Source organism: Festucalex cinctus, chromosome 15 (genome assembly GCF_051991245.1).
Source record: "Festucalex cinctus isolate MCC-2025b chromosome 15, RoL_Fcin_1.0, whole genome shotgun sequence".
Lineage (NCBI taxonomy): Eukaryota > Metazoa > Chordata > Actinopteri > Syngnathiformes > Syngnathidae > Festucalex > Festucalex cinctus.
Window position 1 is genome coordinate 14,341,551 of NC_135425.1, and position 26,442 is coordinate 14,367,992.

The following is a 26,442-nucleotide window of genomic DNA, read 5'->3' on the forward strand; positions in this document are numbered from 1 at the left end:
TTTGTGTTTGCATTTGTGTTGATTTAATGGCTGTTTCAACTCCAGTGCTTGAATTGATGTCTGTATATGAATGATACACGGATGGATATAATGGAAATTTGTACTTTCTAACATTTTTCTTCGTCTTTGAATCCGACAGGAACTGAAGTTCCCCCGCAGTTGTCAAGTCATTGTCGCCACCTTGTGTTTAAGAGGTAACATTACAATTGCGATACACAAATAGACATTTTGCGTTTAGATGGTAATCTTAAGAGATACAATATGAGGATAGTCACTGTTTATACAATAATAAAGTCGTTACATTACAATTAAAAAGTTTTAGAAGTCACAAGTTTCTGGAAAAAAATTGTAATGTTTTGAGGGGGAAATGAATTTGAGACCCTGCGATTGGCTGGCAACCAGTTCAAGTTGTACCCCGCCTACTGCCCAAAGCCAGTTGAGATAGGCTCCAGCACCCCCGCGACCCTTGTGGGGATCAAGCTGTTCAGAAAATGGATGGATGAATTTGAGAGCGTAAAAGCTGCAGTTATGAGAATAACGTCATATTACGAGGGGGTAAAAAAAACTCATTCTGATCTGGATAAAATATATTAACATAAAAACTGATATTTTCTGTTAATGCTTTCATAATAAGGACAATGCTTGTAAATTAAGAGATTCTGTATGCATTTATTAAAGTAGCTACAGTAATTCAAATTGTACATAAAAACATCTTGAAAAATGCATTTATCGTTCCAAGAATAACAATTTTAAAAACTTTAAAAAATTGTTCACATCTTTGGTCAAGCACAGCTACAGCTTGACAAGAGGACAATTGATTTATGCCCATTTTAATGCACGGAAGAATAAATATGACATCAAAGTAAAGTACAAATGCATAAACAAAGGCAAAAGGACGTGTCAAATATCACATCTTGTCAGACGTATTTAGTGAATACGTCTGGAGGGGAATGTAGTTGTGTACTGGTTGTTTTTCTAACGGTGAAACACAACCGGTTTTCGAAACATAACTGGTTACTGGTTGCACAGCCTGATTGTCATGTTCAACTAGATTAAAAAAAAAAAAAAAAAAACATAAAACGTCACAGTAAATTGGAATAAAATAACATTTCTGACCATTAAATGGCTAATTCTGGTATTCCTAAACACAAACTTTTTTTTTTCTTTAAAACATGGAAAACGGACTTCCTGGAATCTGGATTATGACTTATTGCCCCCTGGTGGCCAAGGTGCGCACACCAGCAGCACGCGGTCAATGAGCAGTGACGCACGAAACCATAATACATAAACTGAGGGAATATCCGGTGCCACTTTTAAACCACAGCAGAAACACCCACACCCTCCCGCTGATGCGACACCCCTGTGATCACATCAAAGCCAAAAGGTAAGCAGAGCTGCAACGAGTATGTTGGATGTACATATTAGCTTTTGCTTCTCATTAAGTGGCACCTACTCAATTGTATCTTAAGACACCAGGGAACTGCTTCAAATTTCTTTTTCTTTCTTTTTTTTAAATACCAGAATTCCCATTAAAGTCAGGGTTTCCCAAACATTTTCATCTCAAGACACCAAATTTGATTTTTTCATATATGACCATTCTATGGACATACAGTATTAACCAATCACAAACTCGAATTTATATTAAATATGATTAATAAAATTTGGTTCCCGTGCCTCAGTTTGGGAAACTCTGCTTTGAGTCAACGTCAATAATTAATAAATGACGTAGAAAATATAATTAAACGTAACATTACAGCATGTTTCGTCCTTAAATGTTAAAATGTTGCTGAAAATGGGTTACATTGCGTGTCAAGAGGAGCATGGTAACAACTGTACACTTTGCTATTTACATCATATGACACATAAATACAGGAGTGATGATAGTACTATAAATAAAGTTATATAAAAATACGCCTGGCAATGGATACTGGAGGAGTGAACTCTACTGTTGTGGGTCAAACTGACCCCTTTGAAAATCTGGATGTGGTGGTATTTTTTTTCTTTTTGTTTCAAATAGAATTTTTTTTTTTTTTTTTTATGAACATAAATCAAAGAAATGAAAATGCAAAACAAACCCAGAAACGGTTTAATTTATTCTGTTGGCCGTATTTTAATTTTTTCTAAATTAGAAATTGCATTGTATGCCTGTGTTCTTTTGTTTTGTTTGTTTGTTTTAATTAGACACTAGTCGTCCAATAACTGAAAAATGGAAATAAAGTACGGTCATCTAAATGATCTTGAAAAAAAAAAAAAAAAAAAAAAAAAAGTAGTTACATGAAGATTATTTTTTTTTAAATGCACAGGTCATTTTAACCCCACGAACATGGTTTGTCAAAAAAGAAAAACGAGGGTCGCCCCCATCTTGTCCAAAAAAATCTATTTACATATATATATATTATAAAATAATGTAAAGAGCATATTCTTCTAGGTAGAAAAACAATGCTTTCATCCTAACATTTTATACATAACTAAAATATAAATATAAAAAAAGACATGTCAATACGTACTGTACAACAGGAAGTCCTGCATTCCACTCACTTGCTGTTCACTTTCCATCCTCTAGGCGTCTCTACTTCCCAACAAATGAACACAAACGTCATTGAACGTGCGGTTGCTCTATTACGTTAGGTTTCATGTGTTTTTGGCGTTATGTTGATGTTGCGTTTTCTGCTTGCGCAGGTGCTCGTCAATGTCTTTGTGGAAGAAGAGCATGCCCAGTTGTCCGTGCGACGCCTCGTTCATGGCCTTGGACTGCATACACATGCGGTACTGCTCAGGCGTCAGTTCGTCGGCGCAGTGCTTCTCGTGCCACAGGTGGAAGAGGCCGCGTGATGGCGCCCGCACCACCAGGAGGTTGCTGTGCAGGTACTTGCGGTACAGGTGCACGTCCTCGCCGCCCCAGCCCTTGATGTCGATGTCGAAACCTCCTGCAGGGAAGACAAGAACATGTATGGCTGACTATTTGCGAGGCTGAATGAATGAATGTAAATTGATGTTGACGCGTCGCTGTTGACAAATTCAAACATCCGGGCATTTCTGTTACTTCCGTAATTCAACGCAATGCAAATGCTTCTTTTACACGGCGTATTATATTGCTTTTACTTGTGACTGGTACAAACCAGACAGATTGTTCTAGTAGTCAAACAGCATTGCATCACGTTTTGAAATCATCATCACAAATCAAATTACAACGATCCAACGTCTAATGCTTTTCAATAGGTTGACCGCCATTTTGTCTTGTGACGTAAACACTTTTTTTCCCCTTAGCTTTCTTTATTAATTCAAAAACCAACATCCAATTCGAATTGAGCACACAAAACAGAATTGTGCTAACAAGACACACACACACAAAAATACTTGTAAACTCTAAATTGTCAATTAGTTTATGCTAACAGTGGTGTCCAAACGATGACCCAGGGGCCATTTGTGGCCCGCCATCCACTTTTAAATGGCCCGCAGGATATATACTAAAGTTTACTCCACTTTTTGCTCTGTAAGTGTACAAATTGTGAACATATCATATAAATGATTCCCATGTAACTGCTTGAAAAATAGTTCTGTTTTGGACAGATTGCTCCTATTTTGGGTCTTAATGTCATCATGGGACTCAGCTGCTGTGCAGTACAGTTGCTAATATTTTCTGGTGGGTTACATGCAGGGTCTTCACCACCCCAAAATCTTGTAAAATCCTAAACTATTTGCCTTACAGAAAGCTGTTCAGGTAGCAGATAAAAATAAAAAATAAAATAAAAAATCTAATTTATGAAAAATGTTTGATTTATTTTGGTGTGCTTGATAAATTTAAGTAAGAGGCCTTTGCATCCTTTTTTTTGTATGTAGCACTTGGATGGAAAAAGTATGGATGCCCCTGGTGAAATGTAACTGAGCAGATGTTTATTATGTTAGCATAGCATTAGCGTAGAATCTGCACTGTTGCCATAAAGTCAGATTTACTAGCGATGCTGGCTGCCTGTGGAACCTTTTATCATTACCTATGTTGATGAAATCCGAGCGGTACTGGCAAGTCATACCGAATCCAAAATCTCTCCAGAAGCCCGTGTCTTTCTTCATCACCTGAAAAGACAGGAAGTAAAGCTAAAAAGCCCACAGGGGAGATACTTTCAAGGCCTCGCTGCTGCACTATAGATTAGCATGACTCAAGCGTATTCCCCCACAGCTAAAAGAAGTTTTTTTTGTTTTTTTTGTTTTTTTTTTCTCCTTTATGGGTATGTTTTACCAGCTGTTGCTCCACTGGCGGGATGTGCTCGGTACTGCCATAGATCAGTCTGGGGTTGTACTGGCTGAATAACACAGGATAGAAAACTTTTTTACCTGGAATTAGAGAAAGGTATTATACTCACTCACTGGTATTTTTGTGGCCATATTTACACGTGAACGTAAAATTTACCGGACTGAGCGTTTAGTCGGCAAGATCCAAGGAAGTCGGCAGTGAAGTAGATGTCCACGTCGCAGAAGAAGAGCAGCACGTTGCCGCCCTTCCATGCCCGCGCCCCGACGTCCAGACCCCGACCTCGGGAGAACTCCTCGTCCAGCTGCAGGAGAGTGTAGTTTTTGAAGTTGGCCTCCCTGCAGGGTGAAGGGAAGCGAGTGGGCGGTTTTCGAGAGGTTCTGATAGAAACACCAGCCTTCATGGAACTGCCAGTGTGGAGTAAACAGTTTGACTGGCCTGTGCCGTTGGAACAGATTGGTAAAGTTGTTCGAACGTATTGGTAATATGTAGCACAAATGTTAAAAACATAGCAGAGTCAGTACGCTGTAGCATTATAGGGAAAAAAATGTATGTTTTTAGCATTTAGCCTACATTTTACCGTTAAGTTTGAACGAACCCAATAAAAACTTTATTCCACACTGGCAGTTCCACACCTCCGTCTGGAAAATGCGAAATCATGATGTAGCTTTGGTTGTTGCTGTGGCACCGTAAAAGCTGTATATCTGCATTAGCTACGTAACTAGCATGGCGTCAAAGCAGCGAAAATGCCTCCAAATAAAATCGATTGGGAACTTTTGCTAATTCGCCATTCATTAATTCAGTTATTCAACTTTTTTCCCTATGGAACCAATCCTCAGAGGCTCTTTCTGTAGATCTCTTAGATGACACAAGATGGCGCCAAAGCTCTGGTTCATAAGAAAGTAGTAATTGGTGTCAAGGAAGTGGCTGAAGTTTTCTAATATCATTCTTAGGAGGGGGAGCTAAGTTTAGCCTCGGATTTTAGCGCATATTATGCAGACATACATAGCATCCTCAAAAATGTCAACATTTCAGCCTACAAGAACCCACACACAAAACGTGTAAACAAATAGTGAATCAAAGCAATACTTGTGGCTTAATTTGCCTTTCATTATTGTGTACTGTTAAATTAAAGTGACAGTTTTGGGCAATATTTGTATTGGTACGTCCCGAATATATTTTTGTCAATTTGACCATTTTTAATTGACTCACTAATTATACTGTACTTGAGTAGAGTTTACACTGAATACTTCCTCAAGTTATATAACTTACCCGAGTCACATATTCTAAAGTAACACTACTCTTAAGTACAGTTTTAGCAACATGTTTGCGTGTCATCACCGGGTCACCATCGAATAGGGTTCCCACAGCTGAGCTTCAGCAGACGGCGCCTTTCTTTGGGAATCTGAAACGAGGCGACGACGGCGAAATCGCCAGAGAATGCGTAAACAGCTGCGACAGCTGTGATGTAGCCTCGGGGCCAAATAATTGATGCGGTTAGTGACTAACGCTGAGCTCATACGGGCTTTACATAAGAGAAAAAGAAGAGAGACGGACCCCCCACCTTTGTCGGGTGTCTGGTGAACCGGTTGAAATGTGCAGTGTGTGCACTGCTAATGGCCATAAAAAGACAAAATGCAATGTTGTCTTCTGAGTCCGAAATTTAGTGGCCTGACAAATCATGCAACCTCCTGAGGATGTTTCTTCTTTAGTCCGTCAGAATCCTACAATCCTTAACTTGAAATCCCAACACCGATCCGAAGCCTAATTTGAAGCCAAACCTTTTTTTGAAACCCTAACTTGACTTAAACCCTAACTTGAAACCTTATTTATGAAAGCTGAACCCAGCTTGAAAACCCTGTCCCTTATTTAAAACCCTAGGGCCAGTCTTGAAAGTCTAATTTGGAACCTTACTTTGAAACACTAAGCCTTGTTTGAAACCCCCATGAACCATAATTTGAAACCGTAACTCTAGCCAGAAATCCTGCTTTGAAATCCTCACCCTGAAATGAACCCCGAATTTAAAATCTTGAAAACCTGTCTTGAAACCATGCACCAGACTGGGAATCCTATATTGACAGGTCTTGAACCCCAAGATTGGAATCTTACGTTGAAACTCTAACCCGGTCTTGAAACTAATCCTGAACCCAAATAAAAAAAAAAAAACAACAACAAAAAACCTTGACTTGGATTCCTAACTTGGTTTTGAAACTTTAATCTCAACCCCAACACTACTTGAAACTTGAAACCCTAAGGTGATAACCCACTTGGTCTAAAACCCTATATTTGAAACCCTGGCCCATGTTTAAAAAAAAAAAAAAAAAAAAAAAAAAACTAAACCGAGTCTTGAAACCCAAACGTTTGAAACTCTAAAAGCCTACTTTTAATTGCTAACCATGTTAAACCCTAAGCCTAGGCTTGAACCCTATAATGCCTACTTATAAACCCTGATCTTTATTTGAAAAGAGAACTTAAAACCCAAATGCTGCCTTGAAACCCTACTTCTTATTTGAATCTCAAATTTAAAACCCATTTTCTGTATTGAAACCCCACATTAAGCCCCTAACCCAGACTTAAAAAAAAAAAAAAAAAGTTTCAAAACCCAGTCTGATCTTGACACCTTAATTTGAAACCCTACTTTTAAACTGTAACCCTTGTTTGAGCTCTTAAATTCAGGCTTACAACCCTAATTAAAAACCCAAATTCTGGCTTGAAATCCTGCTAACCTAACTGATTTAACATATCCGAAGCCTGACAGTGACGATTTCCATGGCAACAATTTCCTGTTGATTCTGTTTTTATCAAATGAAAACCGTGACACAATTTTGAGCTGGACAGCGACGAAATGTCATCAGCATGAAGCCGCATCACTGCAGGCAGCTTTGTTTGTGTTGTGTTGTTGTGATGGGAACGTGTGTGTATGTGTTCTGGCATGTGTGTACTTGCAGCTAGCCAGGTGCACTTATCAGTCACGGCGCATACTTGGGATGGCGGAGAAGCTGTCACCTGCGGAAAAATCCTTTCCTTGTCCCAAACAAAGGCGGAAATTCAAATTTGTGTGACTGACAGGCCCGAGCTGTCAGTCAAAGAAGCTTGTTATTCATTTTTGGGAGCTTTGTGTGATCCTTTTGCTTCTTTTCAAGTCTTTGGCGTGTCAGCCAAGTCAATCCAACGTGAAACAGGGAATGCCAATCTGATTGCCCAGCATATATATTTTAAAGCTATCACTATTAGCTAGCTAGACAGAATACAAAATGCTTACAAATCATTCCCGGACCTGATTAAATCAAACAAAGTGCATTTGTTTTATATTTTGAATGCTACTTGATTTAAATGCAATATGTGCTGCCTGCATCTTCGCTTACTTCTGCTTTCCTTCATCTCCCCTTACAAGGCTCTACTCATCATAAATCCCGTCCTCCGCACGTCTCTGGAATATCGCTAGTCACTTTCATTTCCATCTTCATCTCCCAATAGGGAGACACCAGACGCTTCGTGGCGGCGGACTTGAGGCCAAACATCAAGCTTACGAGTGGTCCACTCATCGCCATAGCAACCAAAATCCCTACATTCAGATAGAATGAGCTAGCGAGTGTTGATTTCCTGACTCACCTGGACGTGTTCTCTAGAACGTGGCGCACCTCGCTCACCTGCTCCTTCCCGAAATAGACCACCGTGAGGTGGACGCGGCCGTCCTGGCGCACACACACCTCCCTGCACAGACATGCACACGCAAACGTTCTCATTAAGAAAGAAACATGAACACACATTGAAAGATGACACACAATGCTACTCCCATCGAATATGCGGTGATTTGTGACGTTCTTCACATCTCAGTGAAAAGATGACAAATTTATTAACAGCAGAAAAAAATATTGAAATAGTATTGCTAATCCATTCAAAAAACTCTTCATTCCAAACCCGAGACAGAATATGACACTGGCTTTAAACACACACTTGAAACCATAACTTGAAACCTCAATGAGAAAACCCAATTTAAAACCCGACTTTAAAATCCAAACCCTGACTTGATAACCCTAATTCAAAATTATGAAAATAAATGTACCTAGTCTTGAAACCTTAACCCTTGATTGAAACCCTAACCCTAATTTGAAATCCTGTCTATGTCGTCAAAGTGCCACATAAAAACCTAACCATGGCTGAAATCTCACTTGAAATTCTATACCCTGACTTGAAACCTAAAAGCCTAGTCCTGACTTGAAACCCTAATTTGAAATTCTCAATCGTTCTTGTTCAAAATCTCATTCTGACAACTGTCAACAAGCCTGTCTAAAAACCCTAATTGGCATGAAATCCAAATTTCAAACACTAACTTGCAACAAATAATAATAAAAAAAAAAAGAGTTTAAAATCTCTCATGAATCTAACACAAGTAAATTACATATATTTACAAATTTCATTTTTAAAAATGTTATTTTATATTTCACAGCTTAATAGATGGTAAAAATAGCTTCTGAAACTTTCTGTCACCAAACTGTTATGATAAAGCACCTGAATGTCGGAACACTCAACAGAAAATTTTCTTTCTGTATGAGGTTTTAATAGAAACAAATTTATCACGCCTGTAAATCGTCCAAAAAAAAAAAGATGGTATTCAACTGTGTCCTCATAAACATAGCTGTACAAATAAACGCTGAAAAATGAGATGAAAAATGTCATGAATGATACGTTTGTTCAGCCCGCCACAGATGCTGTTTTGTTTTGTGAGCGGGTCCGCTAAACGCTGGCGACGCAATTGGACGGCAAATTGATTTTCATCGGCATCTGAAGAGGAGATTCGTGGGTGGGGGGGAAAAAAAAATCAGCAATTTTCTCTACTAATGTTTGAATTCATAGCTTATCTTTTCCTGTACTTATTTGCTGACATGAGCACACTCGCGCGCGCGTTCAATGCGAATGAGGCTGAAGTGTTGGCTCAGCTCCTCTCAAGTAAGTAAATGTTGCACTGCGCCGCTGTAGATCAACTTTTGTGCCCCCTGGAGGGTATTTGAACAGGCGGAAACGGTGAGGCAGGATTTACTAGGGTGAAAAAAGTAGTGATAAGCAACAGCATAGTTGGGCATAAATCACACACTTTACAGTGTAAAGCAATAATAACTAGAAAAAGTGAAATTTTTGCAGAAATTCCGTGGGAATGCTAAAAGCTGAATGCTAATAAAATATTTCCCAAGCGAGATTTGAACCAACGCACTTGCATGTCTACGTAATGCCAGGCAAGTATTATAACATATAACATGTGAGCCAACTTGGCCTGTTAAAAAATCATGGCTAATGGCCTATTTATATGTACAAGTGTTATCTGAAAGTACCCTCCATTCATTCAGATGGAAAAATTGTACTAATGATATACAGTGGAAAAATACAAAAAAATAAAATAAAATTCACACAATAGCGCCACCTAGGCATGAAGTACCTGCTATTCATTTAGATGGAAAAGTGGAACTAAGATAGTTGGTATACATGTAATGACTTAGCATCATTGCCATGGATACATTTACAATGTACGGTCGGTCAGAGGTGGGATTCGATCCCGTGACCTCCTGGTTACCGGACAATGCATTTTACCAAGTGCGCCACTGAGCAGTATCACAGTGCTGGTAATGATGAGAAGTGGTATGTATGGAAGTGGGCGTAGAAAGTGGGACTTGTGTCAGTCCCATTGAAAATGACTGGGGAAAAGTTGATATTTAACATTAAATTGTGCGTACTGTAAGCAGTGTGAAATACTGACGATGTATTCCAAGATGGCGTGAGTTTTTGAAGCAAGTTGAAATTTGAACGGTGTAAATCGGAAATATTATGTGGGAGTTATTACACGGCAAAAAAGCGTAGAGAATGAAAAGCAGAATAGCATTCCCACAACTAGACTAAGTGCAATTTCTGGAGAAATTGCGTGGGAATGCTGAAAGCAAATTGAGAGATAAATTATAACCTCCTGGTTACTGGAAAATGTGTTTTACCAACTGTGCCACCGAGCAGTATCAGACACCTGGTATGATGATAAGTTATATATATGGAAGCGGGCGTGGAAAATGATACTTCAATGTGATACTTCAAAAGTTCAATGACTGTCCCATTGAAAATGAATGGGGAAAAGTTGATATTAAATGTTAAATTGTGCAAATACTGTAAGTAATGTGGAATCAGACGATATGTACCCCGGGAGGCGTAAATCTTTTAAAATAGTTGAAATTTGAACAATATTAATTGGAACTATTATGTGGGAGTTGTTAGGCGGCAAAAAAGTGTGGAGAATAAAAATCATAATAACATATTTGGGAATGCTGAGGCATTCCCAAAATTAAAACGACACATTTTGATGCAAATAATGTCTCTCCCACAAGGGAGGGCATTACACAATAGATGATTATAAAAAACGATGAGCTGCTATAAAAAGGGGATGCAATTGATTACCTACGATATTGCTGGAAAACACTAAATACTAAAATGTTATCGTTTAAAAGAGCGTTGGATTTATTAGCCTGGAGATGCTCATTAGCTAATTAATCTATCCTTTCTTGTTGTCCCCTATCATTCAATCTGTCCTAGTTTTAGTTGCACAGAATTTAGACCCAGCAGCAATAAAATAAATTAACTGTCCTGTTATTTACTCACTCTAATCTCCCTGTGGATTTAATCCCCGTTTAAAATGGAAAAACTATGAATATGGAATCGGGCCCTCACCTGAAGTTTTGCATGAACTGCTTGAACTTGTCGGTTCGCCGGGACAGCGGCACCACGATATTGATGAGCACGTCGGACGTGTCCACCCGCTCGCTCTTCACCTTCATCAGCGGTCCGAAGGGCCGGAAGAGGACCAGGCGGCGGAATTCCTGACTGGAATCCCCGCGGAAGGTCAGCTCATACACTGTCCCTTTGTCCTTCTCTGTGCGCGTGATGCCTGTGCGCGGGAAAGCAAACACAAACTTGTGACAGGGCCTGCACGTGTTAATACAGGCTGTTTTGTTGTTTATTATTATTTTAGTGGAAAGATGGCTGTGGGTGGAAATTTGTATTTATGAGTCGCAAGTTAGCTGTGGTCTAATACTGGCTGTGCAAACATGTTGCTTATAAAGAAACAGAAAACCATATTACAGTGAATTAGGGTCAGATCGATGAATAATCCGGCCAAAGCCGATGAAAGCCGTTTTATCTGTCAATTTTTGGATGACTTTAAAAAAAAAATAAATTATTTAACATAACCACATTACAAAAATGGCAACAAAAAACAACAACACATTTTTGACAATTTTTCCTTGTTGAATATGGTAAAAAAAGTAACATTTTATATATTTTATTGTGTTTTTTTTTTTTTAATTAATCAGACAATTAATTGGTTATCGGAATTTTATTTTGCCAAATACCAGAATTGGCATCGACCTGTATTAATCCATTCATATCACAAGGACCATAATATCACAACACCTGTATCGTACTTGTTGCAGTGCATATGGCCATACTATGCTGATATGAAATATTTTACCAATAATAATGAGACCCGTAGCTCTGTCACTTCAAATACAATAAAATAAAACAGCAAAAAAAGAAATATTAAAAAATGTTTTGTCGGCCCGCTTATTAAAGACAAAAACATGCCCAGAGTCCCCACCGCATTCAGCATAATGATGAGCAGCATTTTTAATCCGTTGCCTTATCTGTCAAAATCATCCTTAACAAGAAACTGGTTGATTTGAATTGAAAACACTACTAATGACGTCATTTATTAATTCTACTCACTTCGATTTTCATTTGAATCTATGCTAAACGTGAACAAAACACCCACAAATGCTAGGCTATTTTGGTCACCCATGCTAATTAAGTGGTGTTGTGGTCCTTCCATGACGTCAGCTTGTTTTTAAACAACTCTTCAATTATCGGACTTGCAAATTGAATCTGAGGTCAACACTGGGGGAAACGCACCAAGCTGAGACCACGGAGGAAGTAAAAGAGCCATGAAAGACGCTAATGAACCGGAACGCGCTCTTCAAAGAGAAGAAGATGCAGTGTGATAACCACCCAAAACTGGCGAGCTTCCTGCGATGGGAGGCTTGATTTCCCCGCAGGGATGCTGTGATAAGCTTTGATTTTTTGCAAATACGTTGACCAATTTAGAGTACGTGTTCACATATCCTCCCCCATGGTTTTTCTGCCCCTGTTTTCTTGTGAGCAAGACCAGGCAGCTTTTCTTTGAGCCCTTTTTGCAGTGCCTGGAAATGCATTTTCTACCCAACTTTTTGGGTTAGTCGAATGACCCAATTAAATTGGGTCAAAAATGAACTGACCCAACTTTTTGAGGTATTTATCCCCAAATGTTGGGTCTGATTAAATGAATAACCCACAAATCAACCCAATTTCTGGGTTGTTTTGTGGGTTATCCATTTGACTCAACTTTTTGGGTTAGTCGAATGACCAAATTGAATTGGGTCAAAAATGAACCGAGCCAACTTTTTGAGGAATTCAGCCCCAAATGTTGGGTTAAATTAAATTAATAACCCACAAGATTTGGCCCAACTTTTTGGATTAGTTGAATAACCCAACTGAATTGGGTCAAAAATGAAAGGACCTGAATTTTTGAAGTATTTAGCCCCAAATGTTTGTTTAAATTAAATGAATAACCCACAAACACAACTTTTTGGGTTAGTTGAATAACCCAATTCAGTTGGGTCAAAAATGAGCCAACCCAACTTTTTGAGGTATTTAGCTCCAAATGTTGGGTCAAATTAAATTAACAACCCACAATTTACCCAATTTTCGGGTTGTTTTGTGGGTTATTCATTTGATCCAACTTTTGGGGTTAGTTGATTAACCCAATTGTATTGGGTCAAAAATGAACCGACCCAACATTTTGATATATTTAGCCCCGAGTGTTGGGTCAAATTAAACTAATAACCCACAACATTTGGCCCAACTTTTTGGGTTAGCTGAATAAGCCAACTGAATTGGGTCAAAAATGAAATGACCAGACTTTTTGAAGTATAGTTGAATAACCCAATTCAGTTGGGTCAAAAATGAACCAACCCAACTTTTTGAGGTATTTAGCTCCAAATGTTGGGTCAAATTAAATTAACAACCCACAAATTACCCAATTTTCGGGTTGTTTTGTGGGTTATTCATTTGATCCAACTTATGGGTTAGTTGAATAACCCCACTTGTATTGGGTCAAAAAAAGAATCGACCCAACATTTTGATATATTTAGCCCAAGTGTTGGATCAAATTAAAAGAACCCACAAATCAACCCAATTTTGGGGTTTTGAAGGTTTTTCATTTGATCCAATGTTTTGGGTTAATGGAATAACCCAAAATGTTGGGTCAGCCCCTTTTTGACCCATTTTGGGTTCATTTTGACCCGATCTTACACACGTACGCCTCGGTTAAGGATCTGATAGTGTCTCCGATTGCATGAAATTGGCAGGCCAACCTGCCCACCCCCGATTCAGCATCTGTGCCATTTATACAGAATAGTGCAAATGCCAGATTTTACAGGCAGTGTAAAGGCAGCTGGTGCTCTCCCAGAGACAAGTAAGACGTGAGATGCTCCCACTGTGAATAAGGAACAGCTGTGTCCATTTCCTGCCGCTGTGGTCAAAGCAGGACAACTCGGTAGGATATCTTGATAAACAAAAACGCACACACTCGTTCTTGACTTTCCAAGTGGTCGTACACAACAACATGTATTGTTTTTTGGTGTTCGGTAGGTTTATTGTTTTAGGTCTCTTAATTGCCTTTGGGTAGTTTTGTACTTCCTGTTTGAGTTTAAGGAGATTCCACTGTATCCCTAACTTTTTGGGAAAGCTGGGCAGAAGTGTTTGGTCTATCGTGATGTTAGATCTCGTTACTTTCTATTTTGTTAGGTTTCTACGTCTGTTCAGACGTTAGTGCCCATTTCAGTTTCCTCAATATCCCTCTCAAGTAAGTTCTACTGCGTGTCCTCACCTTCTATAAAGTCAGATGGCGAGTAGACTTTGCTACTTTTGCTGTCCGGCGGCATGTTGAGACTGCGCAGGGCGAACTCCAGCACCTCGCCCAGCTCGTCCCGCTTGTCCTTCCTCGCGGGTTTCTCCTCAGGGTGACGTGTCAGGCCCATCTCCAGCTGGTAGACTCTCTGCAGGGTGAAGCTCTCGAAGGGCACCACCGCATATTCGCTGGGTATCCGGACCCCGGACGTCACCTCGGCTTTGGACAGCTGGCTCCTTAGGAAGTCCTGGAGGTCGGCCTGCTGGCTTTTCGCTCCCGGGACCTCCCCGAGATCGCCGGCCTGCGATCCATGCGCCTCTGCCGAGCCCCCGGCGGCGGCCCGCTTCAAACTGTCCTGCACGCCTTTGAGCTGCTGGCTGCGTTCCTGCAAAGCCTCTTTGAGTTGAGCAATCTGCTTCTTCAAGGAGGAGATGTGCAGGCGGTGTTGCTCCTCACGCTCTTGCAATAGCGCCTGGTAGGAATGGACCGCCGGCGGTACCCCGCTTTGGACAGCTCGCCCCGTTCCGGCCGCCCCCGCCCCCACCTCGGGCCTTGTACCACCCAGGCTGGGCTGATTGGCGCCGGCGTGCGGTAAGGCGCGACTCAGCGGCGGCTCGTCCGAGCGCAGGGGACTGCAGGTCATTACGTAGAGGAGTGACAAGGAGCAACACAGGAGAACCAGCACGGCGCCCACGCGGGAAACCCAGGCCAGGAGCCCGCGCCGCAACATGGCTGCGTCTTGCGTCAAAATCGGTCCACGCACGTTTCGGAAAGATCACGTGACCTCACACACGACGATAAGAGTCCATTTGCGATTAAGTTCCATGGCCGTGCCACTTATCAGTGTGAGGTCACTTCATGGCACCGCCGCCGCTTTGACATCAGCTGCGGTCCTCGGCAAAGTCAATAAATGAGGCTGGAACGCTTGTGAGAAAGCACTTTTTCCCACTCTGTGACACCACTTAGCGTCATGGTCTGATAGAAGACCCAGACACGGTTACATCATCCATCACAGTAGATGACTCATGTGCACTGCCCTTTTCCTGCACGGAGATGATTCAGCAAACGTCTGGAGATCCCAGGCAGAACAAATCCTCCACCGTCATTGGCTCGTCTCTTGATGCTGCGAGAGTGGAGAAAACCAGACGGTCAATCTAGATCGAGTGGAACCTTGATTCTTAAATGTCTCCAAAATTTGGAGGGGGTTGAAAAAACAAAACGGCCTGAAATTGCAGAAGACGTCAGCACATCAAGAGGATTCGGGCTTAATTTAGTCTACGTGGTGATGCAATTTCAGCACTTCACTTTCAAGTGTCACAATTGTGATATGCGTCATGGCAGCATGAATAGATAAAAAGCATGAAATTTGACCTCTTCAGATTGCAGTAAAGCCTCTTGCAATGTGGATGAAAAGGATATTCGACAGTGTGAGTGCAGTGTAAACGCAAGGATGGGATAAATTCAGTCAGTGCCAGTTTGACATTCATAAAATTAGGGATGGGCGAGTACCGATACCAGGTATCGGTATTGGGCTGAGACCTGTTCATAACAGGTCTCAGCCCAAGGTATCGGTAATCATGTGGCTCTTTTCCAAAGTAGAAATTGAAAATTAAGGGCAAATTAAATATAGGGATATATAAGTCTTTCTTTAAAGTTATATGTCATTGTGTTTTGGGCATAAATTGTATATGTCAAACATACTCGTGGTATCATTACTTTGTATCGGTGACAACAACTCGAGTTGAGTACTTGTACTGGTATTGGTCTGAAAAATAGTGGTGTTGAACATCCCTACATCTACTCTTAAATCAGCATAACATGTTGTCTATACTGCATCAGAGGTGTGAAGAACATCAAATATGGTACTTCAGGTGTATAAAAAAAAAAAATCATAGGTGTGTCCAACTATCGATTATTAAATAATGCTGGCATCCGGCCAAAACCTTGTACCTCCAAAATCATCACTTTTCAGGAGACCCCAAAAACAGCATGTTTGCTCAACCATTAACATTGCATCATTAGAGAGAAAGCCACACCCTCATTTGAATAACATTTCATGACCCATTCTTTTGCATTTATTTTTATATTTTTTGAGTCGTAAAGTTTTCAACTTACATTTTTTGTATTTATTTAATTATTTTTGTATCTTTTTAATCCATTTTTATTTTCACTTTTATTTATTTTATTTATTCACGCCAATAGCAATGGCAGCTTTTGATGACTGAGGGCGGAGCTAGGGAATTGTGATATGGCGAGCGTGAATCTACCGTTGGAAGATTACCCCACACAAAATAACCATTTCATATTCTTTTATGTCAAATGAGCAGGGCCCCGCTGGGCCACACTGACATGTTAGCTTAAAGAAAGCGTTGTAGCAGCGAGCAACTAAACCAAAGCATTCCCACGAGTGTGCCGGATGGCGGAGAGGAAAAAATGTTATCACATGAGTGAGAGAAGCAAGTGGGTCAGTTACACAAAGTACACTCATCTCATCCTTTTGAGACACAATGGCTCTTTTCATCAGACACCATTTGGAATATTCACCTATACTTCTAAAAGGAAGCATTTGAATTATTCAATATATCAGATGGATACTATGAAAAAATTACGATGTGCATTTTTGAGCAGTGGTGGATATTACTTGGCACGAACACCTGCAGGCTTTGGAATAGACTAGAAACTGAATAAAAATTAATTTTGATAAATAATACATTTATAAAGCAAAACATTTCTTTAAAAATACTTCAGTTTATTTATAAAAATACCCCAAACCAAGAAGACAATGTGGAATAATCATGTGATCACCAATATAGTCGTAAACTAATGATAGATGAATACGTTAAGTGAGAATATGTGTTTTGGAGGTTTGCGGGAGCAGTGTGGGTGATGGACAGCTTGTTTGAGTTACTGTACATATCTTGAAATGTATCTCTGTGTATCGCACTCGGCCTCGACACACAGTCGCCTCTTTGACGGTGCCGCCCTGTGAAAGGATCGGTCTATGGTGCGTGTGAATACCGGACTGTGCTCCGGTGAGGCGCCACCACTGTCGGACCTCCGCTGACAACATGGGAGGGTGTTTGAGGAATGAGCGTGGGGTAGGGGGGCTGAACGAAAGGGAAAAATTGTCACCATGTATATAAATTGCAAGTTTTGTATTTATTACAAATTTGCGGTCCAATTGTGATGTGACTTTAATCCATTATCAAGGTCAAATTACACGTGTGTCGACTAGTCATCGTGACATGAAAGTTATTCAAATTAATGCAAATTATGATGTTCCCTGTTAATGAACAGTATTTATTTCAATTTTTTTTTACATTATGTCAGAAAAAAATCTCAACATGAATGGTACATCGTCAGGCGCAGTGGTTCTCAAACCTTTTTACACCAAGTTAAATAAATACCGTTTTAAGGACACGGTTCTTGAATATATAATGACTGTATTGTACTAAAAAGTTAAATGAAACGGAATTCTTAGTTTTTACAAATGGAGCAGATATGATTTAGCTTTGCGACTTCTGCCTAGCAACCAGTTATAATTTGTAAAACTTTAGTGGTTCCGGCTCTACTATAGAGAAAAAAAAAGAGAGTGCTGCTACGCTAATGTTAGCATATGTGTTTATTTTGCTCATTTCGAGCCGTGTAACCTCAATCGTGATGATGGCAATGAAAATCTAGTGGCCAGTGGTTTCACTCTCCATGTGAAGCCCTCAAAATTGCCCAAAAAATATTTATTTTATTATTTGAAGATGCCAGCATTTGCACATCATTTAATATTTTTGTCTGTCTGATGACATTGTTTTTAAGAATAAATCAGACTTCATGTTCAAGTAGGTACTCAGTAATTGAGTATTCTTTTCAGCAAATACGTTACTTGTACTTGAGTGATTTTTTTGTATGACTACTTTTTACTTCTACTTGAGTAATATTATTTTGAAGTATCGCTACTCTTGAGTACAATTTTTGGCTACTCTACCCACTTCTGCATTACCCTAAGATGGGACCGCCGGTCCATCAAAATATTGCTTCATGTGTCGCAATAAAGGTTTCGGACTGCTCAGCTGCAGGTATCAAATTAATAACATATTTTTCTGTGAAAACAAACACGGGTGTGTTATATAATGACATCACTTCCTATGTGGCACCATCTTTTCTAGTTTTATAGGTTCCCATAACAAAACTTTGTTTTCTCTCCGTACACAGGATCACCTCTAGATTTATGTATTAAAAATGACTAAAGCATCATTTAGAGAGATCAAGTCCTACAGTCATGCAAGTGAAGTGTTGGTCAGATTTCCAGGCAAAAAGCAGGCACTCTCCAGGGGCTATGAATGAGCTGATTGAGCCCAGGTCACTCGAGAAGGCATGGCCGCCTGCTACCACACACGCACACTCAATATGACTGAATCATCACGTTTAAATTTTATTGCTAATACAAAAACACGGCGTCATGTTGCCGCTTGCGTTTCTCCAACAAGCCGATGCTGTGCCGTTCAAGTTTTGCGCGATAATGGAGCAAATATCGACTTATAGTAATGTTATATATTGTATCAGTCAAATATATTCAAATAGTAGCATACTGTTACTGTCTTAAGCTAGCAAAGCATTGTTCATTGTGGAAATGCTAATGCATTCCTACATATGTTATTGTGATTTTTATTCTCCACACTTTTTTGCCGCCTAACAACTCCCACTTAATACTTACAATTTACATTGTTCAAATTTCAGCTAGCTTCAAAAATTCACGCCTCCCGGGGTATATATCATCTGATTCCACATTACTTACAGTATTTTCACAATTTCACATTTAAGATCAACTTTTCCCCATTCATTTTCAATGAGACTTTTAGTATCACGTTCCACGCCCACTTCCATACATATAACTTATCATCATTACCAGGTGTCTGATACTGCTCAGTAGCACAGTTTTTAAAGCGCATTGTCCAGTAACCATGAGGTTATAATTTCACAATTTACAATTAACTTCAAAAGCATTTCACATGCATTCAATTAGCATTCAGCTTTCAGCATTCCTACGCAATTTCTCCAGAAATTGCACTTAGACTAGTTAACCTACAACTTGTTTCTTTTTTTTCTTTTTTTTTTCTTTTTTTTGTGATAGCTGTTAATACAAATAGTTGGGTTCCTTTAAAAAAAAATCATTAAAAGTCTATTATAATCAACAGTAGCCAACTGTATTGCATTCAAAACAACAAAAGCTCTAAATGTAATTTGAATCATAACATCCACTAGTCTGTACAACCTAGTTAGGACAATAAATAAAACTAAGAATGTTTTTGGATATTCTCATGTATTCCAATACAAAATGTGAAAAAAACAAAATACAAGCAAAGTTTCTATACCAATTTGCCAACTTTCCAACTTCTCCAAAATTGTAAACCTTGTTGTGATCTCAAGTACACAAAATGTAAATGTGTTCCAAATAAAAACGTTACTTGTATTTCCGTGGCGGAAAAACGAGCATAAATTGAACGCATCCTAGTGGGATGCTATAAATCCACATGTAAACACAGTCGGGGGGGCTTGTTTACGAGCAGGCAAACTAGCTATTTTCTGCGCACTGTGACAAAATAGCGCATTAAAGCAGCTCTCCCATCATCTTTCATTCTCTGTGGGCAATAAATTGAGGTGACTCTGAGCTCGTCAGACGCTGCTGCATCTCATTTAAACCTTCCAAAATCACTTCCTCCGTCCTGCTGCAACTTCCTGCTTACATTTTATGTGGCTCTTCTTCATGCTGGTTCAGTTTAGAACTTTGTTGGATCAGCACTTTAATAGTGGATCCAGAATTTAACACACAAATAATTACACACATTGCATAATTAAATATAACATGAATTGCTAGCACACAATGTTTTTATCTATCTAAGGGGGCGTCCATTTTGCCAACTGGCAGTTGAAAATGACATCATAGTTGCTCAGGTGTCGACCAATCACGACTCGCTTGTTCTCTGAGTTTGGTCATGTGACGTGCACAAGCTGAGTCGCGACTGGTCGTTACCTGAGCCAAGCAACTGTGATGTCATTTTCAGTTGACAGCAAGTGGCAAAATGGCCGCCGCCTGAGATGGAGGTGCAAAAGCAGGTGAATATTGCTTCTTTATTAGGCTGAAAGATTCTGGAAAACAATTTAATTGTGATTGCGATTTAACGTGATTATTTGTTTAAGGTCCTTTTCTATTTTATTTTAACAAACATAAGCAAATAATCTTTATTACAATAAACAACATCACATACTAATTCATGGGTAACTATGTTATTTATGAGTACAATTCAATATGTAGGTCAGCGTCCGTTTTGTTTTGATTAAAGCACATTTTCCCATAGTAAATAATGGAGAAATAAATATTCTTATGTTTAAAGGAATACTTTACTTATTTAGCCATTTTTGGCAGTCAAACATTAATATTTTGCCTATAATAAATTTGATATTTTCATTAATTTTCATGTATAATACCTTTAAAAACACATTTTGCAACTTTCTTTCGACTGAAAATGACATCACAAGGGCTCAGGTAACCAATCACAGCTCAGCTTGTGAATGTCACATGACCAAACCTAGAAAACAGGCGAGCTGTGATTGGTTACCTGAGCCCTTGTGATTTCATTTTCAGTCGACAGCAAGTTGCAAAATGTGTTTTTAAAGGTACTAATTGTACGTGAAAATAATGAAAGTATCAAATTAATTATAGACAAAATATTAACTTTTTATTGCTATAATGGGCTAAATAAGTGAAGTATCCCTTTAAACTTACTAAAACACATTTTAACACACAAAATTTGCAAGCATAAAACTTGTATTAACGCACGTATTAGCAGCTGTGTATCGTTTACCTTTGAGAGGCGGGGCCTGTGGGGTATTATGGGACTTTGGAATTTGCATGTGAGATTTTGGGTGTATTTATATTATTCAATTATTTTTACACTTGTATTACATTATGGAATGTCGCACAACAGCAGACAAGTGTGACATCATCCCTCCTTCTTTCCTTCCTTGGGGGAAGTATTACACTAACTAAGCTAGGTTGTGAGGAGAGGATGAAGGGCAAGAAAGGTGCCGGTATTAGGTGATGAAGATGATGATGATGATGATTGAGGGAAAGACAGGAAGTAGGGAAAGGCGCTCTTTGATGTGATGTGCGCTGTCCCCACAGGTGCTGCATCCTCCCCGCTCATTAGGGGCCCGCTTTAACCCGGAACCTGACTGTCGACGTGCCATCTGGATGGAAGGCACCTTAACACACACACACACACACACCAACACTAAAATGCTATAAGTTACAAACACGTAACACAAAACACTAACTTTCACAAATGAACACATACATGTAGACAAACATGCATAAACCCACAAAAAACACATGAACACAATTTTGGGCACACAAACTCACAAACATACATGCACATGTGCACAAATACACGTCCACAAGCATGCACACGCACAACCACACAAAAGTCACGCAAAAACACACAAACACAAGCCAAACATAAGCACAGACGCACAAACTCAGTCACACACAAACACACACAAAAATACAAGCATACGCCAACACACACACACACAAAAACACAACAAAGGACAGACGCACACAAAAAGACTTCAAAAGTTCAAAAGCATGCACACAAACATACACAAATGCACACAGAAACCCACACAAACACACATTGGTGGCAAACGCTCTCAAACTCGCATTCTCAAGCACACAAACAATCACACAGACACACACCAATGCTCATAAACACAAATACACAGGCACAAACTCAGTCGCACACAAACAAAAAACAAACACAACACATAACATGCACAATCACACACAGATAGGGGTGGGGACCTCTGGGTACGTCATGACACGATACGATTTGTGATACAAGGCTCACGATAACAATTATCTCACAATATGACGATACCACGATTATTGATATATTGGTCAAGTAATAAATGCACGATAATTTACGATAAAACTAATCATAAAATAATAATTTAATATAAATAAAAAAATAAAAATAAGATAAATAATAATCAATAAAAATAATAATGAATAATAAAAAATCACAATATAATCCTAAAAATATAAATATAATATAAATATAGAATATATAAATAAATATATATATACATAATTCATATAATGTAATTTATAAATGTAAATAAAAAAATAATACAAAATAATAATAAAGAATATGTAATAATAAAACTAAGCTCGTGAGTCTTCTTCACCTGAAGACTTCCACCCATTTCCCCGTCTCTCTTACGAGGACTCCCCCTAGTGGCTTGCCAAGTAATTTCTCAATAAGTAATGAACAATGGAGCTGTTATAGTGGCTGTATATTAATGAAAAATATCGCGAACTTGCGTAGGTGTATCGATGATCCATCGGGAGACAAAGTATCACGATTTATCGCAATATCGATATATCGTCACACTCCTACACACAGATATAAACAAATGTGCACAAACACACATGCACACAAACGCACGCATCCACACAAAATCTCACACACACACATTCATAAACAAGCAGCCACACGCACGCACAAACAAAAACCTACACAAACACACGTACACAAACATGCAAAAAAGCAGAAAAACATACACAAACATGTACAAGCAAACATACAAAACACATAATCACGCACAATAACCAAAACGCACACTAAAAATGCACAAACACATAAACAATACATCAACAAACGTGCACAAACAGTACACAAACACACAAAATATGCACAATCACACAAATGAAAACAAAACACACACAAAGCGAACTATCCAGCCAAAGAGAAATATCCACACAATAAGATGTGGAACGTCAAGATTTGGGCCACCCAAAGATGAGAGTCAGACAAGCGCATGCAACACAACAGTCTTGCGCGCGTGCGAGCGGGTCCGCCACTTCCTCCGAGTTGCATGATTTCGCGGCGCCATTGCACCAGATGAAACGTGAACGGCCCCCCTCTGGGCGGGAAATGGGCCGTTGCGGCAGCGGTAGATGTTGCAGATAAGACGGAACGAAGAGATTGTCCAAGTCGCGGCCACAAACGCAAAAGGCGAAGTACGTCTGTTGGTGATTAATGAGGGTCTATACTTGCGACCTATCAAAAGTTCTGCATGGGAAGGAGACATCCGTCCAATGGTGTTTCCTATATCTGTTAGCATTAAGCTAACCGAGTTAAAGGCAAACTTAATGTGATTCTTTTAACCGCAACGTGTCTTCGTTTGTGTTTAGAAGATTCAAACTTCAACTTCTTTTTTTTGAACAATTGTTTACCATCTACTAAAGTGCTGCTTGTTATGAAATATGTTTTGATTTTTGTTCAAAAGAATTAAAAACAGATGACCCGTAAAAGGATAAATCTAATTTGGTGCAAGTTAGTCGGCCAGTTGTGCCTTGAAGAGTCATGGCTGCATGGAATGTTTTTTTTTTTTTTTTTTTTTTCCCCCAGTGACCATTGCATGCATTTTAATTACATAATTAATGCATAAACAGGATCCCGATCCAAATGAAGATTGCTTTGATATTGTCTGACATTTACGCTCTACTGATTTAGAAACTAATGGAGGTTAATTTTAATGATGCGCTTTCTCGCAGCCAATGTGAAATGGTCCGGCCATCTTGTGAATGTTGCCTAGCGTGGGCCAACGCGACCATCAGGTGTCAGCAGGGGTTCAATACTTCCCTTTTTTTGTCTGGCCGGTAAACTGCCACAAGATGTTGCTGCCAGGCTGACAAATGAGGCCTGTTTCTTTAAAATGATGCAAAGATTGCATGATAATGGAAGCACAATGAGCCCCCATTTATCACGGGGATGCATTCCAGACCCAAACGTATGGGCGAAAATATAGAGACCATATTTTAAATATAGTTTTACTGCTTCCTAAAAATATTAAAACACATATAGTGAACATATTTGAATATCCCAAAAAATTTATGAGCATAAAATGCATAGAAAATACTGTATGCATTGTAGCGTCTGTGTACATGCATGTACCTAAGAGGCGGGGCCTAGTGGGCGGGATGAGTGATGTCAGCGAATGCGTGTAAGTGGCTGCAGCTATCAAATATTTTTAAATGGATTATTGTACACTTAAAAAGAGAATTGTTTAAGCAATTTAAAAGGATACTTGACTCATTGAACAATTTTCAGCAGTGAAAAGTTCAGATTTTGTCCAGAATGAATTTAATAACTTCATCATCTTTCATGTACAATTAATATCTTTAAAAACTATTTTTTCCTCTTGTTGTCTACTGATGATGACATCACCTGTGCTGAGGAAGTAGATAACGACCAATCATGGCTCACCTGTTTTCTGGGGTTTGGTCAGCAAACTGAGCCATGATTGGTCATTACCGACTTCCTCAGCTGGTGATGTCATCCTCAGTCGACAGCAAGTAAAAATATAACTTTTTAAAGGTATTAATTGTACATGAAAAATAAGGAACTTACCATATTAATTATAGACAAAATATTAACTTTTTACTGCTGAAAATGGCTCAATGAGTCAAGTATCCCTTTAAAAAAAAAAAATGCTCAAATCGGTAACACACAATTGAATTGTGTTAGTCCAAAGTGAATATATTAAGTTTAATTATGAGTTCATTAAACGTAATATATTCATCAGAATTAAGTTAATCCAAGTGACTCCAATCCAAAGTATTGAGTTTAATGAACTCAAACTTAATACATTTACTTTGGACTAACGTGTGTTACCGATTGAAGTGATTTTTTATTTTTATTTTTTTTAATTGGTCAGCAATTACATTTGTAATCTTAATGTGGTTCAACAATTCTTTTTTTTTTTTTTAAATGTATCAAATATCCCATCAACTAATCAATTCAGTAAAAAAACAAAAACAAAAACAAAAAAATTGTTTAAAATATTAAACAATACCAGTACACAATGTGCATGTGAAGTGTAGGTATTTACTGTCACATTCTACATTTTGTGACTTTTAATGTGTGTGGCTTTAAAAGGCAAGTCATGGTGAGTGACGTGGATGCCAGTGAGAATTCCGCTGAAAGTTTAAACAGCAAGATAGCTACAGATGATATTTTATTCATCCCATGAGGGCAATTAAAGCAGAACTTACATATAAATTATTGTGTTAATAATTGGTACAAACAACAAGTAATGGCAATCAAACAAGAAATAAAAGTATTTACCCCCAAAAATAGGTTACACTGCAATACGATCTGTTAAACGTGACCGTGCATAAGTACGACAAGCATGGATCTCAAATGGGGCAATATCATCATGTGGGAGCGCATATGTGTCACCGTGCATCATGTCATTTGTCGCACTTAATCAGTGGTGCGTTTAGCCTTTGTTTGCCTATGGTCGAAAGTCAAGCGAGCCCCAAGCAGCCTCCAATCCCATAATCTCCACTTTCCAAAAATGAGAACTGCCAGCTTCAAATATGTATTGCTTGCTTGTTAGTGAGCGAACACGCTAAGCAGGATTAGAACCGTTTTCCCTGATAAAAATGCCTCACAGTGCTGTTATGTGAGGGATCGAGACAAACAACTATGGAGAGTGGAACAGGGCACATTGAGTGTACATTATTATTATTATTATTATTATTATTATTATCTCCTCTGTGTGGCCTTATTTTCCAAATTTCTATTAAAATGAAAAATTAATCATCCTTAGCACACGCACACATACCATTGAATCATTGCGTATATAAAAGTTATCACGTTAATAAAAGTACCACACTTTTTTTTAGTAGACTATGACAACATACATCACTTGATTCCTGATTACCGCAAGCACATTTGAAACATCCATTCACATAAACATTCACCCGGACATCTTACCTCTCGCCCCGGTGATTGGTTCACTCCAGGTGGTGGTCCAGTTGCGGCGCCACTCCGCCGGTCCTCAGCGGACACCAGCTGCCAGCAGCAGAGCGGGTGTGAACGAGCGTTGGTGGCACCGCCTCGCCTCATCAAGTCGGCAAACACCGGAACGACGCGAGTGTCTCCTTCAAAGTAAGACTATGAACGTGACAGCGTTGTGATATCGCATTAAAATAAACATTTCGTCCATTAATGAGTAACAAGACTTTAGGTAGCTAACCAAAGCGCCTGAATGAAAATATCACTACTTTTCAACTTTTGTATTTACTTTAAACTATTTACTAAAATATAAAGTAGTTAAATGTTGTTTGCGTAAATATAAAGTAGTTGAATGT

General features: G+C 39.0%; 3 protein-coding genes across 6 annotated transcripts in view; 1 reads left to right on the forward strand and 2 right to left on the reverse strand.

Moving 5' to 3' along the window:
* Nucleotides 1-2,556, reverse strand: part of plpp1a (phospholipid phosphatase 1a) — a 13,090-nt gene extending 10,534 nt beyond the window's left edge. The window contains exon 1 of the mRNA XM_077496647.1: nt 2,508-2,556. Within this exon, the coding sequence (XP_077352773.1) occupies nt 2,508-2,556 (49 nt within the window). The remainder of the gene's footprint in view (nt 1-2,507) is intronic.
* On the reverse strand, nt 650-26,100 carry csgalnact1a (chondroitin sulfate N-acetylgalactosaminyltransferase 1a). Of its 2 annotated transcripts, XM_077496636.1 has the most exons (8): nt 26,066-26,100; nt 14,205-15,348; nt 10,955-11,171; nt 7,862-7,963; nt 4,409-4,587; nt 4,238-4,332; nt 3,993-4,074; nt 650-2,927 (listed from the first exon to the last, which is right to left on the reverse strand). In XM_077496636.1, exons 2-8 carry the CDS (start codon nt 14,953-14,955, stop codon nt 2,632-2,634), a joined length of 1,722 nt encoding a protein of 573 aa, XP_077352762.1. In that variant the 5' UTR covers nt 14,956-15,348; nt 26,066-26,100; the 3' UTR covers nt 650-2,631. The 2 variants fall into 2 exon arrangements, with proteins under 2 accessions (XP_077352762.1, XP_077352763.1); XM_077496637.1 differs by lacking the exon at nt 4,238-4,332 and having other exon boundaries at nt 2,701-2,927.
* amacr (alpha-methylacyl-CoA racemase) overlaps nt 2,749-26,442 on the forward strand; it is a 66,005-nt gene continuing 42,311 nt past the window's right edge. The window contains exons 1-2 of one of the 3 annotated variants that reach the window (XM_077496640.1): nt 2,749-2,865; nt 26,095-26,239. In XM_077496640.1, the coding sequence (XP_077352766.1) occupies nt 2,832-2,865; nt 26,095-26,239 (179 nt within the window). In that variant the 5' untranslated portion in view covers nt 2,749-2,831. Of the gene's footprint in view, nt 2,949-26,094; nt 26,240-26,442 lie in introns of all 3 variants that reach the window. The other 2 variants (XM_077496643.1, XM_077496642.1) reach the window with 2 other exon arrangements.

What these genes read in the sequence shown, in the direction of transcription:
- csgalnact1a (XM_077496636.1), bottom strand. Translation starts at nt 14,955, where the DNA reads ATGTTGCGGCGCGGGCTCCTGGCCTGGGTTTCCCGCGTGGGCGCCGTG. An exon ending in GCCATCTGACTTTATAGAAG is followed by an intron (nt 11,172 to 14,204) that starts GTGAGGACACGC and finishes TCCCGCGCACAG; the next exon opens with GCATCACGCGCACAGAGAAG. An exon ending in CGCCAGTGGAGCAACAGCTG is followed by an intron (nt 4,075 to 4,237) that starts GTAAAACATACC and finishes CTGTCTTTTCAG; the next exon opens with GTGATGAAGAAAGACACGGG.